Source organism: Miniopterus schreibersii (genome assembly GCF_964146895.1).
Source record: "Miniopterus schreibersii genome assembly, chromosome: 19".
Taxonomy (NCBI): Eukaryota; Metazoa; Chordata; class Mammalia; order Chiroptera; family Miniopteridae; genus Miniopterus; species Miniopterus schreibersii.
This window is the reverse complement of record NC_138119.1, coordinates 26414542-26434253: the sequence shown is the minus strand read 5'-3', so window position 1 is coordinate 26434253 and position 19712 is coordinate 26414542. Positions and strand designations below refer to the sequence as shown.

At 35.5% G+C, this 19712-nt stretch overlaps 1 protein-coding gene across 5 annotated transcripts in view; it reads right to left on the bottom strand.

The window, feature by feature from the left end:
• The window catches only part of LPGAT1 (lysophosphatidylglycerol acyltransferase 1), an 89584-nt gene that overhangs the window by 24223 nt on the left and 45649 nt on the right, over positions 1–19712 (bottom strand). For all 5 annotated transcript variants that reach the window (XM_081120278.1, XM_081120276.1, XM_081120279.1 and 2 more), the window contains exons 3-6: positions 9605–9723; positions 7602–7697; positions 4202–4475; positions 682–808 (exon numbers count right to left, since the gene is read on the bottom strand). In XM_081120278.1, the coding sequence (XP_080976404.1) occupies positions 682–808; positions 4202–4475; positions 7602–7697; positions 9605–9723 (616 nt within the window). The remainder of the gene's footprint in view (positions 1–681; positions 809–4201; positions 4476–7601; positions 7698–9604; positions 9724–19712) is intronic.

The following is a 19712-nucleotide window of genomic DNA, read 5'->3' as shown; positions in this document are numbered from 1 at the left end:
GTTTTTGTTCTTTGATCTTCCTTAGGACTAACTGATCATTCTGTAATTTAGTTGTCCTGGGTTGAGATCTTTGACCAGAAAAAAAGAGTAAAGATAAATGTCTTATAAAGTGATCAAATCCATCCAGATCTTATCAGCATCATGCCTTGATATAAATATCTACACACATTTACATGAAACTTTTAAAAAGAAAATCTACATTTAAAAAATCTCAAAAAGCTAGCACAAAATATTCAATAAATGTTTTGCTGTTGTTTACGCCAATGACATAGTATTAACTATTAAAAAATATATAAGTCATAGCTAAATTGTCCATTTAATCAGTTAGAAAATATTATATGATTTAACAATTTAAAGACAAATTCTCTTTCTAGTAATACAAATCTACTTAACACAAATGAGTATATATATATTTATCCTTGATGTCTGCCCTTTAATTATTTTTACAGAAGCGTTTCAGACAATTGAGTAATCAGTGATTCTAGAATGTAATTTTTAGAGACTTCTGTCACTCAGTGAAAATAACTCTTCAAGTGATATTTTCATATTAAAAATTCAACATCATAATTTTGAGCCAACCATTTTCATTATCGATTAATAATTTAATATTGAAACATTCACACTGTCCTGAGATAGTACTCTATGTTGGATATATGTTAAGTACTAATGTAGAATTCTTACCTGTAATGTACATGTGTGACTGTCGGTTTCCTGTATCCAAGGATCCAGGTTTGAATATCTATGGGTTCAGCTTTGGGATAAGCTATGGTTGTATCTATTATCCACTGGAGGCCTTTTGATTTGCTGTCTGAGAACAAAGAAAAAAGCGACTTAAAACTGGATCGATTTTTGTATTATTTACAACAAATGACATAGTATAGGTTACTTGAGGAGTAGAAAGCATACTGACATACCTTCTGCTTTAAGAAAACAGGATAAATTTTGGTATTACTGTTCAATATGATGGACTTAGAATAAAATTAAGCATCCCCTACATTATAAAACAGATGGACTTGAAAGAAATTAACAAATAACAGCACTATTATTTATTGGACACGTATCATTCAAGTATTCAATACAATTATGCACTATCAAGGTCTAATTTATATTTTATTGCTCATAAAAACTGGCCTATGAAAAGGTCACGCGTTAAAGTATCACATCACAAAAAAGAAAAATAGACCTCAAAACCAAACAAAAACTCCATTAAAGATAACACAATATAGCATGAACACCAAGGTTTGTGACACCTGGGAGACATTAATAAATACTGGAATAAGGCAATAAAAGTAAACATATTTATTGACACACATGATTGTTGGTCTTGTTTGAACCAAACAAAAAAACTCTTCCCATTGTAGCAAGAGTTACATACAAATAAAGCAATAAACCTGTTTGCCCTTGGTCAGTATAACAGGTAACTACTGCTGTGAGAGGGAATGGGGAAGTGCTGTTTTTACTGCCAGCATGGAGTACAAAGTTGAGCGAGAACTGAGAGGGGGATCTTCACAGACAATGTGCATAGCCAGACTTTAACATGTAATGGTCTAGCCTTTATCTGAGGTATCTGAGATCCCTAAAAAAGAAAACTTACTTTCAAACACAAGTCCAAATGTGCATAGGAATCAATGATATTTTACTTTTGTATGTCAAATAATTATAAACTGTCCTTAAATACATAAAAATTTTTAGACAACATCCTGAAGGGGGAAAAATGCCCATAAAAGAAATAAGTAAAAAAATGTTTTTAATAACATCCTGCTAAAGGAACAGAGTTTATGTAACAAAACACATTTTGACAAGCTACCCATGATGTACATGCTGAAATGTTGAGGGGTAAAGTATACTGATGTCTGCAACTTATTTTGAGAAGCATTAAAAAACAAACAAACAAGACAGACTAATGGATAGACAGAAGGATGGAGAGAGATATGATAAAGCAAATTACAGTATAATGTTAATTATAGAATCTAGTTGGTCAGCTCACGGGTATTAACTATAAAAATGTTTTAATTTTTATGTATGTTTGAAAAATTATAATAAAACCATGGGGAAAAATCACCAGAGTTGTTTAATATCTATTAAATCATACAATAAACAAAGAAAACCTAATCATTTAAAGTTAATCATATACAACTTAATTTTGGTATGTGTATGGATTACATATTAAAACAGACACACAGACATGGTATGTTTGTATGAAATAGAACACTAAATAATTAATATGAACAGTCAATAAAATAAAATACATAGAGAAAACAATGGTAAAATAAAATAGTTTTTGGGTATACAACTTTCCAGAATTTATGATTTTTCCTAAACAGAATAAAAATTTTAACTACGGTAAGATAAATAATAAACTATTTTGCTTTGGTTGTAAGTAGTTGTCTTGTTCTCACGGAAAAAAAAAATTTTCTTCATCTTTGTGTAATTTGTATGAAAACTGTCCCTACATTCGAGATCTAAAACTTCACAGGAGATTGACTGGGTGAAACTATTTAAAAACAGCAGTCTTAATTAGTGCAACAAATCCTATCTGGAAGTCCTTTGCCTTTAAGCTTTGGCTTGGCTGACATTGCCACACTGTCTCTCTAGCAGCAAAGCTATTCTGAATGTTCCTTTTCTATTAAAAGACTTTTTCAATTTGTCTTCTTAATAGATGATGAAAGATTAAGAGAGCTAACTGCCAAGTAGTTGCTTAGAAAAAAAAAACAAATAAAAGGAAAACTCAGTGTAATCTCACAGGCATTATTTCTATGTCTGGTCCTTATTGTTACTTAAAAATAGGTATTTCTGAGGGCCTCTTAGTTCTATTTTCACTTTGTCTAAAGAATATTTTAAAAAATTAAAAACTGCTACTAAGGAAATAGGTCTAGTGAGTTTCTTTCAGCTTCTATCACCAAATTGTCATAGTGTCTTCAACTCGCTCATAACAAGTCTTCATGCTGTTTGGCATAAACACTGTCTGCAAATATTCACAATTCACCACTATCTCCAAGATACGCAGTTGCATCTTTGAGTGTGGTTTACTTTTTCCTGGCCATAAAAGTAATATATACTCTTTTAAAAAAAAATATATATCTTTATTGATTTCAGAGAGAGGAAGGGGAGGGAGAGAGAGAGAGAAACATCAATGATGAGAGAGTCATTGATCAGCTGCCTCCTGCACGCCCCCGACGGGGGATTGAGCCCGCAACCCTGGCATGCGCCCTGACTAGGAATCAAACCCTGATCGCCTGGATCCTGGGGTAACGCTCAACCGCTGAGCCATGCCCTGCCAGGCTATACTCATTATTTTTAAAAAATACAGAAAAGCATTAAGAAATGAGAAAAAAATCATGTTACAACTCAGAAAAGCAATCTTCCTTTTCACTCAATTTCTACTGCCTTATTGTTTATATCTTTGGGCTCAGATTGTTTTCACCAGAGTTGTATGTTCCTTCCACTCCATTAACAGTAGAGAACATAAGTATTTTTCCAAGCCAAAACCAATTCTCCACAAACATCATTTGTAATGGTTGTGTTGTATTCTGTTGTATGGATATTTTACAATTACCTATACCATCTCCCTTCTAGCTATTTCCAATTTTTTTGCTATTATAAATAATGCTGTGATAAACTTCTTTGACAATATTTCAGATTATGTCCTTTTGATCAGTATTTTTTGCAGTGGAATAACTGAACATTTTAAAGTTCTTAAATACTGCCAAACTGTATTAAATTCATTCTCTGTATTAAAGACAAACAAAAAATCTGTCTAAATTTGGTAAGTGAAAAAAATATTTCATTACTACTTTTATTTGCATATCTGTGATTAGATTCACAAATTAGTCACTTCTCTCCCTATGTCTTTTACTCTAGCTATTCTACTTCTGGGAATCTACACCACAGAAATACTTACACAAAAATGTGAATATATTTACAGGAACCTTTACTGTAGCAGTGAGAATCACCGGGAGTAAGAATAGGTAAGGTAAAGGACAGACACCTCTAACTTCATGCATTTCTGTATTATTTGAATGGATTACTGTAAGCATGAACTACCTTTGCAAATAGAAACATTTAAAATTGTATTTCACCTTCTCCCTGAGTATTATTTCTATTTGAAAAAAATTATAAATATAGAAAAGAACATTTTCTTCTAGAACTCCAGAAAATCCTTAATTCCAACAAAGGGAAAAAATGCTAACCACCATCATACCTAATTCTTTAGCATCTCCTCCTGCTGGACTTCCATTTTCCTGTCGTGCCACAAGTACATTCAAAATAATTTTTGTTGCTCCAATCCTTGGCAGAGTGACATGTGTAAGAAATGGCAAGTTATTTTTCTTGGCAAATGCCTGACTTGTTTCTCGCCTCTTCCTGAGGAAGCCCCCTTCTGGAAATAAAACAATCCATTTTCGATCTCTGCTCCTATAATTATTTTCTAGGTGTTTCTTCAGAAGAAGCAGCTGTTGGTCACGATGAGATTTTCCCTAGAAGGTAGATACACATATAATAAGTATAGGTACATATGAAATTAGACTGCTATAAAATTAAATAGTAATCGCAGCTTCTAAAGTAAAATCTAATCACAGACTAGAATGGTGATTTCCCCCCACTTACTGCCCATTTTAATCATAGTGGTAAAAAGAAGTTATTAGTACTTATGTAAATAAACCCTTCTCATTAAAGAAAAAATTGCTCTAACTGCCCATGAAAGTTGATTCATTCATCAATTCCGTGACTGTTTACTGAGTGCCTCCAACTTGCCAGACAATGTCCAACACACTAGAGAGAGAGAGAATAGACCCTCATGGAGCTTACTCCAATGGGGGAGATAATAAATAAGGAGTGAAAACTGAACTGGTGGTCAGTGTCAGGAAGAAAAGTAAGGGGACAGAGAGGGTCAAGAGGGTCAGGGAGCCCTTGGCAGGTGTGGCTCAGTTGGTTAAGCATCGTCCCATGCACTGAAAGGTTGCAGGCTCCGTCCCCAGGAGGGGGCATGCAGGAGACAGCTGATCGATGTCTCGCTCTCACATCGATGTTCCTCTGTCTGTCTCTCTCCCTCTCCCTTCCTTTCTCTCTAAAAATCAATTTTTAAAAATCTTTAAAAAAAAAAGAGGGTCAGGGAAAGCAGCTCCGAGAAGGTGAAATTTGAACAAAGAGTTGAGAACGTGAGGGAACAAGGCACGTGAAGATGCAGGTGGAGTATTCCAGGTGAGGAGAACCAAAAGGACAAAGGCCCTGGGGTGGGAACAAGCTGTGGCAGATTCGAGGCCAGCCTGGCTGAAGTGTGATGAATGAGGCAGGCAGTTCAGGAGAGGAAATGCAGAGGTGGAGAACGGGTGAGAAAAGAAAGGCCTTGCACTCTGTGACTGGTCTGGGGTAGAATGTCATTGGATAGTTTTGAACAAGGGAGTGTCATGATCTTATTTACATTAAAAAAGAGTCTGCTGGCTCCAGTGAGAAAAAGATTACAAGAGATAAATTAGAAGACTATGGCAGCGGTCCAGACAAACGAGTGTGACGAGATTAGACTATGGTATTTTGATGAGAAATGGATACGTGTAGGAAAAAACTTGCAAGTCAAGCTAACAGTACACTCTAATGCACCGGATTTTAGGGAAAGAGGATGACCTGGAGAATGATAAGAGGAATCCAGAGAAAACTGTAGAAAGTCCCCAAATCCACAATTAAATATTACAAAGGTTCTTCCTTCCAGTATGATCAATTCACTAATAATTTTCCAGCAACGCAATTACAGAAGCTCCTTAAAATAATCTGTATGCTTTCAGTCTTTAAATTATTCTGAATGCAAAACAAGTAAGACATTTTTCTTAGCAAATTTACTGAACTGAATTATGATGAAACTTTATGTATTTAAGTTCCCAAGCCTACATGTAAAATATTTTTAATATTCTTGGAAATAACTTGTCAAAATCATCTATTAGCAAAGTCCCAAGAGATTTTCTTTACCATTAATACTTTTTTCTCTTCTCTCCTTCCACATTACAGGTTTCTGTTACTATCGGGGGAAAATGTTGCTCTTTAGAAAAGAATCTGCTAATCTCTCTGATACTGAAATAGTCTTTAAGTATGCAAAACTTTATATCGTAATAAAAAAATGCTTTACAGTGCATTATTTTCTACTTTTATCCCCTCAAAGTACACCAATAATTTAGTATAATTTACCCTCTTCTTGATAACGGAGAATCATAATAGGGTCACTTGTTCTACTATGATACACAATAAATTCAATAATTTCCTTAGACTCCCAAGATGCAAAGGGCTCAGCTAATTTTTTCTCTGGATTCCCCTAAACTGCTATGCTTCAACTGCTGGCATACTCTGAGACATTAGGCTAGTTTCTTTGTTGTTCTGATCACTATTTTGTCTCAACCTTGTGGCCAATCCGCACTTCCAATTCTCTCTGAGGTTCCAGAGCATATGTCTGTTCATCTCTCTGCTCAGAACCAAGGGTGTTTCCAGAAGAAACTAGGTAACTGCAGAGCATGTGAAAAAGGAAATGTGTTCTGTAAGTAATACTGCCTAGAGTAAAGAATGTGTGTTTTGTGACACCTATTTTCATAGAGCTTGGAATTTTCCTACAAACATCCAGCTTCTTTCTGAATTTGTGGTTCTTAGAAGAGGCTTACTTAGATTCACTAGTTATTCATTAAGTACTTATTATGTGTAAGGTACTGCACGCACAATCCAGGTTTAAGTTGTCAAGTATAACACCACCAGCTAAATATGGCATTACCATACATAAAAACACTTGCATATGATATTTCAGTTGCCCATTTCTGAGAAAATAAAGTGTGTGATACTAGTAGCATGTCAGAAAAAATACTACAATGTAGTGCTGACTTGATAGAAGGCTTTGCTACTTTTCCTACATACTAGATTATTCCTAAAGCTTGGGACCCAGTCCCAATCCTCCTTCTTCTATCAAACCCATAATCATTCTTTATATTTATACCAAGTATCATCTTCTCCTCTAAAGTTTTTCTGGATTCCAGAAATCTGAGGTACTTACTTTTCCTACTATGAATTCTCAAAATATTTCCTCTTATTTATTTAATAATCTCCCTACTGCTAATTTACATACCTCATATAACAGTGACTTGTAAATAAAAATAATAGTGAAAATATAGATGATGATAGTGGTGATCATGATAAAAATGAGAATGAAGCTGCAGGCACTGTTCTGAGTGCCTCACAGGTACTACTTCATTTAATCCCCACAACAACCCTATGACGGGAGCACTATTATTCTCATTTGAAAAATGAGGAAACTTTGAGATTTTAAATAACTTGCCCAAGTCACAGAACTATGAAGTAGAAGAGCTGAGAATGTGGCAGGTGCCTGATAGGTATTTACTGAACACTGTAATGTTGAGATGGGAGAAGGAAGGTAGAGATTAGAATATTTACAATATCAGCATTTGAATGCTTATGCATACAAGTTCAGACTGAAATAAATGATGCAGGGAACAGAGTCAGAGGAAGAGCTCCCTGGCTTTACCTATTATAACTTGTTCTGTTACGCTCCTTTATACAATAAAGAATCAGTTTGATCAGGCTATCACTGTGGGGGGAAAAACCTCATTACTTACTTGTCTTATAAAGAAGTCTCCATGAATTAGAGAAACAATTCCAAAGTTTGTGTACTTAAAAATATGATCCATCAACCACATCATTTGAGCAACAACCTAAAATAAAAACAAGGAATAATTAAATGTTGAATAGAAGTAACCTGACTATAGTCTAGACAACTCTCCAAGTGTTGAGAGTACTTTCTTTCAATGTACCATGGAGTCTGATATAAATCAAGTAAACATTCCTTCTTGTAAATATAAATTAATACTGCCCCCTAATTTGTTAGGCAATAGGTAAAGGTTATAATACTTCCTGCTGTGCATTTCTCAACTCCTCCTTTATGAAAGAAGATTTAAAAATTCTTCAAGATTTCAAATTGTTCAGTAATATCAGATCGTAAAAAATGTTTAGTATAACTAATCTGAAAACAAAAACAGAATTACTCTGAACAGAAAAATGAACCTAAGACAAACTAACTGAAATCTTTTCACAAAAGCAAACAAACAAAACCTTCTGTCCACATGACTGAAGAATTTCACATTAACTATATCTGGTTAATACAGTTATCATCTACGTCAGATTGGAGTTAGAGTAATAATGTTAGGCATATTTAAACAGACCATCTGAATCATTCTTTGAGATTCAAAACTAAGTACGGACACTTGCATAATCGCTGTAAGTGTAATTACCATATCAGTAAGAATAAAAATGTCAACTGGGGATTCTCTTGATACAAAGCCAAATAAAGTAGTTTTTACAAAATTTTAACATCATGAATTTAGGGGACAGGCAATAAATATTACTAGAATACAAATATATCTATACAATGATAGTCTTTTAACAATTCAAGATTCTGAATAGAAGGACTGAATTTATTCTACGTTCCAGCAAAATAGTACCTCTGTTTTTCAGATAAACAAGAAAAACAGACTCCACACTAATCAAACCTATTTTCCTTGACTCTCACTTTATTTTCTGACCCCTGACCCACTGAATCAAAACCCCCAGGACCTGAGCACACCAGGCTTATTCTTGCCTTGGTATTTTGCCAAGATGTTTCACTAAAGGACAAGGCCCTTGTTCCACGACTATGCCTTAATAAATTCTCCTTCGTCAAGGTCAAGTTGACGTCCCCTTCCTTCCACAAGTTTTCTACATCTATCAAGTACACCATGTGCTCACCTGCCACTGAATACTTCTCTTTGCAATTATGTATTGTTTGCTCTGCCCTCCCTCCACCTACGCTGGCCTGTTGCTCCTTTAAGAGTAGGAAAGTGTCTCATAGGATGGTGCTCTATATTTATAGTCACTGACTGTGGATGTGAAGTACTCAATAAATATCTACTAATTTGTTTATTTACTATTAGGCCAAATATTTGCTCCATTAACTTTGTATACTTTCTATTTATTTTGTTTCCTATGAATAGAACTTTTTTAACTCCTCCCAACGTGATAACTCCTTTACTGTTAAAGACAATTTATTTTAAACCCACCCACTATACAGATCTATTTTAGTTATCAATATAAGCAATGTAAATCAACAGTTCAAACAGAGCCTTAGTAACACTAATAAAATGAGCCTGATATTTTTCCTTTCAATATGCTTTGCAAATGAAATCCAAAATCATATTTACCTTTTTTTCCTTTGGCTAAAGATCCCCAAGATCACCAAATTCACTGACCAATTTTATTCTTCTATCTTAAGCAATACTGCTTTTTGTGTCTGTACTTCTCAAACTGGCAATCTACCACTTCACCTCAAGGCAGCCCCCAATTTAAACCAGACTTTTTTTTCATCCCAGTTATTTTTTAAAAAAACAGCTTTATGGAGATATAATTCACATTATCCCAGTTATTTTTTTTAAAGTCTCTAAATTCCTTTTCTGGAGTGACTTAGAACTACATATTTTTTCTTCTAAGTTTTTCTAAATATTCAGGAAAAGTATACATATTAAAGTCTATGTTCCAAACCATAAGATACTTGAATTGAGGCTGCACTGCTGCCGTCAAGATGGCTTACCAGTCCTTTGTCCTGGAGGCACATCATCAGAGTACACACGTCTCCTGTTGCCTGATGATTCACCAACATTACTGCTTCATCTTCTGTGATTGCCTTAATATCGTCGCCCCATTCCATCACTGTAAGAATAAACAAGCTGTCATTTTAAAGACTTTGACATTACTAGAAACCTTATATTAGAAAAACTGGTATACATTAATGATGACACATCACTTAGCTAAAACTTCTGCAAGTTTAGAACTTTATTTCCTATAAAAATCAGGACACTGATATAACATTTTGTAGAGCCCCAAAACATCCATTAAAATATAAAATGGTCATACCCTTTGATCTAGAAGTTCTACTTCTCAAAATTTATCCTACAGAAACATTTGTCCAAATAGGCAAAGATGTATGCATAAAGGATGTTTATTGCAACTAACATGTTCACCAACAGAGGGATGGATAAGAAAATTATATATAATGGAAGAGTATAAATCCATTAAAAGAATGGAAGGTATCTCTATACTCTAACCCAAAAAAGATTTGTTATCAAGTAAACAGAGAAAATCATAAAACAGCATATACAGCACAATTACATATTTTTAAAGAAGGAATATTATATGTTATAAATACATTGAAAAAAGTCTAGGGGAATGAATCCCAAATTATTAATACTGATCATCATTAGGGAGTGAGTCCCAGGGCCCTTCAAATTCTGCTTTATAATAAAATATGCATATATTACAAAAATGAGTTAAGTATTTTCATTTTAAAATAAGAAAATAAAGATGCTACATTTATTAAAAACCCCCAGATGAAAGTCATTGTACCAAAACCTATGTGTACACTCTAAGGAAAAACAGTGATACCTCCATGAGGTTACCCCTCATTTTACAGTAAATTTACTTCACAGAAAAAAATAAAATTGAGCACCAGTTTCAAACATTAGTATCCTACAAAGAAATTTTGAGGGCTTCTCAAACATCTGACATGAATTACCAGAGGCTGATTATACGTTAGTATTCACTCATCTCACTCACTGCTATAAGGAAAGAAGTCAAGCCACCCGTAGGTTACAGTTCTGGATGAAACAGGGATGAGGAAACCTGGAGCCCACCTGCTTCACCTCCCCCAGCCTCCCTCCTTCCCCAGTCACCCTTCACTGTCACCCCAGTACAGCTGAGCTCCTCATAATAGAGCGAGCTCTTTAGAAGAGCTCATCAGAAAAAGGTTCTGCTAATTTTTTCTTTCTAATAAAACCCATTTATATAAGTAAGCATCCATTCATTTTAGAGACCTTAAAATTTTAAATTAAGGAAATTTTTCAGCTGGGCTGAACATATAGGGTGGGGCAAAAGTAAGTTTACAGTTGTTTGTATGAAAAATAATACAATAATTAACAAATAATACTGTAAGAATAAACCGTGTTTTATGTACTCACAACTGTAAACCTACTTTTGCCCCACCCTGTATATTAAGTTGTGATTCCCACCTGCAAAGTGAGGTATTCCAATCACTCTATTAGATGTTATTACTAGTACTCAGCTTATGCTGTGTGGGGAAAAATATTCATTTTACATTTTTAAAATGCATGTGGTATGGAAACTGCATTATGGGATGTCAAGTAATCCTTAAGGAACAGAGGTAGAGTAGAGGCAGAACACTGGGGGAGCCCAGGCTCTTGCACAACGCAGCAGCACCAACTTCCCTCCAAGGTGCCTGTCCTTCCCCAAGTTCCCAATTCAGTTTGGCTGACAAGCTAACTTTGCTGAAACATATTTAAACAGCTACTATATCACACATTGCTGGGGGAATATAAATTGGTACAATAATTTGAAAGTCAATTTTGCAATATATATATATCAAAACTAAGATATACTTACTAGTACAAAATGACACATATGTATGGCTATCACAGCATTGTTTGTAAGAAAAAGATGAAAATAACTAAAAAGTGAAACTAGCTAAAATTTGTAGAGATTGAAAGAATGGTGGTTTCTAGGAGGGAGAAATGGGAAGTTGTTGTTTAATTAGTATAAAGTTTTGGTTTTGCAGTATTAAAAAGTTTTGGAGATTGGTTATAAAATAATGTGAATATACTTAATAATACTGAACCATACACCTAAAAATGGTTAAGATGGCACGTTTTATGTTATATGTATTGATCACAATTAAAAATAAAAAAGGAAGGCTAGTTAAATAAATTATATCTGTGTAATGGAACATTATGCAATCAGCATTTGTATACTAACAGGATGGCATACTATAACTAATAAAATCAAAGTGTAGAACAGTGTGTGAAGAATGCCATCACCTGGGTTTTAAAAAAAGACTGAAGAGAATACATTTACTAAACAAAAATGCCCCACATCCTGACTCTATTGACAACTCCTTAAGGGAGACACACACACACATACCCCATTCTTTTATTAATTCATTCTTCACTCAGTAAATCAGCATCAGGCAATGTTAGGTGTTATGGATTTAAAATAAATGAGAACAAAAGTACTACTCTAATAGCAGTTAAAATGCTCAAGAAAAGTCTAGTGTGGTTCTATAAATATTGAGCTATGTGAAAAGTCTTCTGGCTCCACATCTATATAAGTAGACATTTCATAACCAAATATTCCTTTAATGCAATCTCTGCTACATAAATGAAAAATACTAGAGCTCTGGCTGGTGTTGCTTGGTTGGTTGGAGAATTGTCCTGTGCACGGAAAGGTCGCAGGTTTGATTCCCTGTCAAGGCACATACCCAGGTTGCTGGTTCAGTCCCTGGGCATGATGCACTCAGGAGGCAACCAATCGATGTTTGTCTCTCACATGGATCTCTCTCTCTCTCTCTCTCTCTCCCCGCCCAATCAATTTTTTTTAAAAAATGCTTTAAAAAAAAAGAAAAATACTAGATATCTAGGGGAAGCATGTATGTAAATAAAACTACAAATAAAAATAAGCTTTTTACATAAAATGTGTCTTACCTGTTTGTTTTATATACAGTAGATAAATCTAGTAAGTGTGTTGGTTTGAATCTCAAAATATAAATTAAATTTAGATCCCTCTGTACTGGGCTGAATAGTCTCCCCATAATTTACATCTGTCCAAAATCTGTGAATGCGGCCTTATTTAGGAACAGGGTCTTTGCAGATGTAATCAAGTTAAGATGAGGTCATACTAGATTAGGGTGGGCCCTAACCCTAAATCCATTATGACTGTTGTCCTTAGAAGAAGAGGGAAATTTGGGCACAGACATACACAAGGAGAATACCATGTGGCAATGAAGGCAGAGATTGGAGTGATGTGTTAACAAGCCAAGGATTGCGGACAACCACCAGAAGGGAGCAAGAGGCAATGAAGGACCCTCCTTGAGAGCCTTCGAAGAGAGCACAACCCTGCCAACACCTCCATTTCAGACTTCTAATCTCCAGAACTATAAGAGAATATACTTCTGTTGTTTTAAGCCACTCAGTTTGTGGTGCTTTGTGATGGCAGGTCTCTGAAACTAATAGGCCCCACCCATCTCAACCTTGCTCTTCCTTTCTTTCTTTTCCATTCTCTTCCCCCACAAATTATAGTTTTTTCTTACCAAATATAGAAAAAGAACTGTACTGTACTTTAAACATCAAGAACATTTTAGCCAACATCTAACATTATGTATTATAAATGGTTTTCAATGTTCATTTCTATAATGCTTTCAAGGTAAAATCACTGAGTTAATCTAATACGCATATTTTATCTCTTAACCATAACTTAGCCAAAATGTATTTTCAAACTAAATGTCAATTTACTAACACTCACATAGCATGCTAAATCAAACAAGTGAAGGCAGCTGGAACAACTTTTTATTAAGAAATTATCCTGATGCAGCAATAAAGTCATGTTGAATTTTGTAACAATCCAAATATTATTCAATAATTAATTTCCAATATATACAGTATTCTTCTTCTACCATACTTTTACCATACTATTATGTACTTCAAAGGTCAATGTTAGAGAGTTATATAACAAAATCAAGATAAAAAATGCTTAAAAAGAAAAAAACATTTATTTTATGTACAAAGCAGCTATGTTCCTCAGATCATACCCTGCTATCCCAGAACCAGTAAGTATAATAATGGAGCCAATATCTTAACCAAAGAACAGAATTCTTTGCATGTTAAAGAAGAGAAGCTATGGATGCCTGCCAATTCTCACACTGAACTTGATTAGAAGAACAAAAATATTTTAACACTGTTCCATGAAATGAATTCTCAAAATATAACTGGGTCATGCCCACTATTTCCAAAGGGAATAAAGGAAAACTAAATAAAAACTGGAAGAGAAGTTTTCTCATTGTAACAAGATTTTTAAAATTCTTCTTAAAAACCAAAGCCAAAGATGGTTACCTACTACACACACACACACACACACACACACACACACACACACACCTCCCCCAAAAGTTATAGACTAGAATTGATAGGACATTTTACAACTCAAAAAGAAAACTATAAAGAATAATTCATCACAATTCCTTAAAAACAATGATGCTAAAGCCATTATACTGACCCATGAGACAGAACTAATGTGGAGAAGACAAGTTGCTTAATTTTACCATTATAACCTATCTTTCAAAGTTCCAAAAAAAGTATGCCTGCAAGCTGATGCCACAAACTATTTTCCCATCCTGTGCCTTGGTTTTCATTTATGAAACATTAATAATATAATTAGTACTACTCATAACATATTGTGAAAATAAATTAGACATTATTGATAGAATCACAGAGATCCTGGGTAATTGGATTATATTGAGAGTTGAAGTCACTTTTGAAATCACTATTAATTAAAAGAATCATATGCCTACTGTGTCAGGTAAGGTCAGGTATTCTAACATGAACAGTAAAGATTAAAGAGCAAAACAGCGCATTAAAGAATCTCACCTAGCTCAAAAACTCTGGCTTTTAGTAGCCCACACTGGAGGCAGATTGGATTGGATTTGTCCAAAGTTAGAGGTTAGTAGAGCAAATGGGGCAAGGTGAAAAGAGAATGAGAACATAATTAAGGGTGGTCATGAGAAAGCAGCTTAGGTTCTCATTAATGGAGGGGAGACTGGTAAGGAAAGGAACCAAGCAAGGGGGTTATTAACTAAAGAAAATGAAGGGAGGACTATTATAATAGAGATATTTGATGCTATCCCCCATCTCCACCCTTACCCATCCTACTCAAACTCCCAGAAGGCAGGCCCAGGCATTTTGAAAAAGCCCCCTGGGTGAATCTGCTGTATACTTGTAAATAAGAACCACTGGAACTGAATGAGCTTAGTTTTATTTTTTTTTAAAGCAAGTACAATGAACATACTAGAAAATGTGGTCAGTGCCTCTTTTTCGACACTTAAAATTTAAGAGGTTTAATTGGAGGAGGCAAGGCTTAAGGTGTAGCTTTTGAAGGGGTTCTTAACTTAAAGAATAATAGTAGCATATATATTATTAAAATTGGGGGAGGGGATAGAGAAAAGGTGAAGAGTCTCCAGATCACAGTCCCAGGCCACCAACCAAACCCAAGGCAAAGTAGGCAATGAGAGGAGTTAAAAACTGACCTAGGAAAGAGCAGTGTTCAGAAAATGATCATGAACATATACAACTCAGTGCAGCTGAGCTAGACAAAGTTGGGGATACCCCTTAAAATGAAAGCACACAAAGCAGACATAAGCATTCACACCAGCCAAATGCCTAAAAGGTCTTAAGCAAAGAAATTCCTAGTTGGAGCTAATATACCCTCTGTGGTTTGAGGCTTAACTATATTCCCAAACTCTGAAATCTAGGCTAGTAAAGGAAGAAAGTACTAAGAATATAGTCAAATAAGAAAGTAATTAATTGTATTACATAGTAGGACATTTTCCTATTTTGAAGAGCTTTCATTCATATTCTCTCAGTTCTCCAGCAGCGCTATAAGGCACACAAGCCAGGTATCAGTCTTACTAAGAACTGAGGATCAGAGGATATACTGTACAAGGTAATACTGTAAGCACTATAAATCTGATTGAAATCCTGGTCTGCTGACCCCTGAAAACAAAGCATACATAGCCCCTGTCTAAGGAGATTATTAACCATGCAACTAAAAGGGAAGTGTGCTATGTTTTCACGGCATAAAGAAAAGAGCATGGGCTTTGGAGCAGACCTTCATTCAAAGGCAGCTCTGTCCCTCGCTAGTTCTATCACTCACCAAAGCTCTGTCACCCAAATTACTTAACCCACCAGTCTTCATTATCTCAATTATATAATGGGGTGGATATTCCCTCACTCTGAGAATTGTTTTCAGTATTTAATAAGAAGCCACATGAAAGCACTTTCTAAAAGGTCAGGCGCATCAGGTACTTGACCGATTGAGGCAAGTTACTCTTCTCACTGGAGGCACTATCAGTTTTCTATGGTTTGCACAGAAAACCTAGTCTCCTTGCTACAGAATGAAGTAAAAGGTGTGGGAAAGGCTCTTCTTTTGTTTTAACAGAAGTCTTATCAGGAAATAGTTCTTAATCAGAAAAACTAACTCAGAAAGCAAACTACACTGAAGAATCTAAGGTCACAAGAAGAAAACATCATTTCAAGATTGGTAATAGGATGATGAATATAAGAACATGATACAGGGGAGAGTATAAGGAGACCGCATAATTAGAATACACTATAGTTGTAAGGTTCTCACTGAGCACAGAGTTCAAACCCAGAGTCCATGGTGTCCACATATGAACTTCAAAGAGTTATAAACCCCTTGAAATTGTTTGTAAAGTTGTCAGCATGTGCAAAGGTGCTGTGGTAAGCCCAAAAAATGCAAGGCACCTCTACCCCACAAGATGTCCATGTCCAATCCATGGAACTTGTGAATGTTACTTTATATGGTAAAAGATATGATTAAATTAAGGACCTTGAGAGAGGGTAATTCTGGATTATCTGGATGGGTCCAAAATCAATGACAAGTGTCCTTATAAGAGACACACCGAATAGACATAGAGAAGAGGAAGGGTAATATAACTTGAGAGGCAAATTGGAATGATGCAGCCATAAGCCCAGGAAAGCTATAGCTACCAGAAACTGGGAGAGGCAAAGAATCTCCTCCTAGAGCCTCTGGCAGGACTGCTGGCACCTTGACTTGAACTTTGGGTCTCCAGAAACATGAGAGAATAAATTTCTGTTGTTTTAAGCACTTCTGTAGTAATTTGCTATGGCAGTCATAGGAAATCAATACAGGTGCACTTTCCTAGGGGGAGGGCCCATAACTTTCATCCGATTCTAAAAAGAGGTTCCTATGAATCCCGAAAGGTAAACTACCATTGTAAAGGATAAAGCAAAACTGCCTGTCAACAAAGGAACTAGAAAACTTTTTAAAAACCTGCAGAACAAGTTGTTACTTCAATAAAATCCCATAGTTCATAAATGTTGAAATAAAAAACTAACAAGCTGTCTGCTGCCATCTAACCCACAATTCACTGCATTATGTCCTGGCGTTCAACTCTATGAATGCATTAAAAGGCAGTGATTCCCAAACAACTAAAAAGCTTGTTTAAAATATAGGTTCCCAGATTCCATCCAGATGAACTGATTCGGAATCTCCAGGACAGAGGAATTAATATATATATCTTTAAAGATCTTCTGATAATTCAGATGTGTAGACAAAAGTGGAAACAACTATTACAAGGCAGGGGTCAGTAAACTTTTTCTATAAAGGGTCAGATTGTAAACATTTTAAGTCATGCAGGTTAAGAGGCAAAATGAAGGAAAATATATAGTTATTTACATAACAAATTTGTTTTCCAACAAATTTCCAAAAATTTTATTAACCAAATTCAAAATATAAAAATAACTGAATATAGTAATATCCCCCTTATCCATGGGGGATACAGTCCAAGACCCCCTGTGGATGCCTGAAACTGCGGATAGTACCAAACCCTATATATAGTGTTGTTACCTATACATATATAGTCATGATAAAGCTTGATTTATAAGTTAGGCATGGTAAGAGATTAACAACAACTAATAATAAAATACAAAAATTATAACAACATACTGTTATAAAAGTTATGTGAATGTCTCTGGAGTCATTAGTAAGTAAAATGAGGGGGACTTGAAAACAAGCACTGTGATAGGACAACAGTCAATCTGATAACTGAGACAACTATTAAGTGACTAACTGGTACGTGGTTTATACACTGCATGGATACACTGGACAAAGGGACATTGAGGATGGAGCAGGAAGGTACAAGATTTCATCATGCATCTGGCTAGGCGTGGCTCAGCTGTTGAGCATTGACCTAGGATCCAGGAGATCGTGGTTTAATTCCAGGTCAGGGCACATTCCCCGGGTTTTGGGCTCAATCCCCAGTCAGGGGCGTGCAGGAGGCAGCCAATCAATGACTCTCTCATCATTGATGTTTCTATCTCTCTCTCTCTCCCTCTCCCTCTCCCTTCCTCTCTCTGAAATCAATAAAGATATATTAAAAAAAAAAAAAAAAAAAAGATTTCATCATGCTACTCAGAATATTGTGCAATTTAAAACTTATGAATTGTTTATTTCTGGAATTTTCCATTTAATTTTCAGACTGTAGTTGACAGTAGGTAACTGAAATGGCAGAAAGTGAAACTGGAAAGCAAAACTGTGCAGAAGGGTGGGCTACTGTACAACTTTCCGTAGCACAGGTCTATTAATGAGAATGGAATTCTTTTGGGGGGGGATAACGTTTCACTTAATTGGGGTTCAAAGTTAGTTTTAGTGTTTCCTAGCATCAGATGGATTGTAAATGATCTGTAAAAACCTCTAGAGCTGGAAGATTTACAAAACAAACAGGCAGTGGGCTGGATTTGGCCCAAGGGCCATAGCTTATCAACCACTGCAGAAGGGTATAAAAAAAAAAAGAAGAAAGAACCACAACTCTGCTCTTAAGCAATTGACAAGTTAGTAAAAGAGACAAGAACAGCAAAGATAAAACAACAGTGAAAAAGAGGAAGCAATTTTTTATGAATGTTTTATGTCTTAAAGCAGTGAGTTCTAATCATTTCAAATATGAACCTTTTTAATGTCCAAATATGTAGCAGATATCTATGATAGCATTTCTTTCAGCATTGAGTAAAAATATCCACAACAAAAAGCAAGTATAAAGTCTATAATGCTTTTAAGGGATTTCTTATTAATCAAAACAGCAGCTACATATATTTGAAAAATATTAATATATATTTACAAGACATAGTTTATTCACCCACAGATGATAACATATATACAGATTCCTGACCCTCTGAGAGAACTCTGAAGCACTACAAGAAATCTCAGCCCAAAGGTTAGGAACCACAATTATAGAGTAGATGCCAAAGAGGTTCAGAAAGAAGGAAAGGGGAGCAATGTCATAGGGTTAGATAAGTAGGTAGAAATTTTGAGAGAAACTAAGAAAAGACCTTAGGGAGAGGAAGAATATCAGTGAGAAAATGCACAGGGGCTGAGGGGGAGCAGCCTTATTAAGAGTTCAGAATAGGAGCAAATTATGCAGGTGCTGCCTGCTGCCTGCCTCTGCCACCAGGGCCAAAGTTTAAGTGCTTTCCATGTATCATGCCTGATAAGTGTTCTCTCATTAAATCTGCATTAAGAGTAATTCCCTGAATACATTAGCCATATATGTAAGTTACCCTGGTTTCATCAGGTACAACTCTAAGTGGTTCAACATCTCAACTTTTCCATCTTAAAAATTAAAAAAATGTAAAAAGCCTTCTCTTCACCCAATTTCACTCCTGCAACTATCACCCTCTACTTCAGAGCCAAACTTCTGGAAAGTCACACGTTCATGCCTGCATTTTATCTTCTCCCATTCACCATTCATCTCCAACCCACTCAATCTAGTTTCCACTTCTACCACCTCAATGAAGCTGCTCTTGCTAAATGCAACAAAAGATAAGTCAGCTCTCATCTTACCAAACAAATTCTCAGCAGCATTCATCAGACCTCTACCCTGACATACCGTTGACTTCTGACATCACATTCTTAGGGCAAGCATTCCCTCTACTTCTCTGCTGTTCCTTCTTAGACTCTCCAATCCTCCTCTCCCCAAGCTCCAAATGTTGGAATCCTCTGAGTTTGATCCTGGGCCTCTAATCACTCAGCACTTACGATCTCCC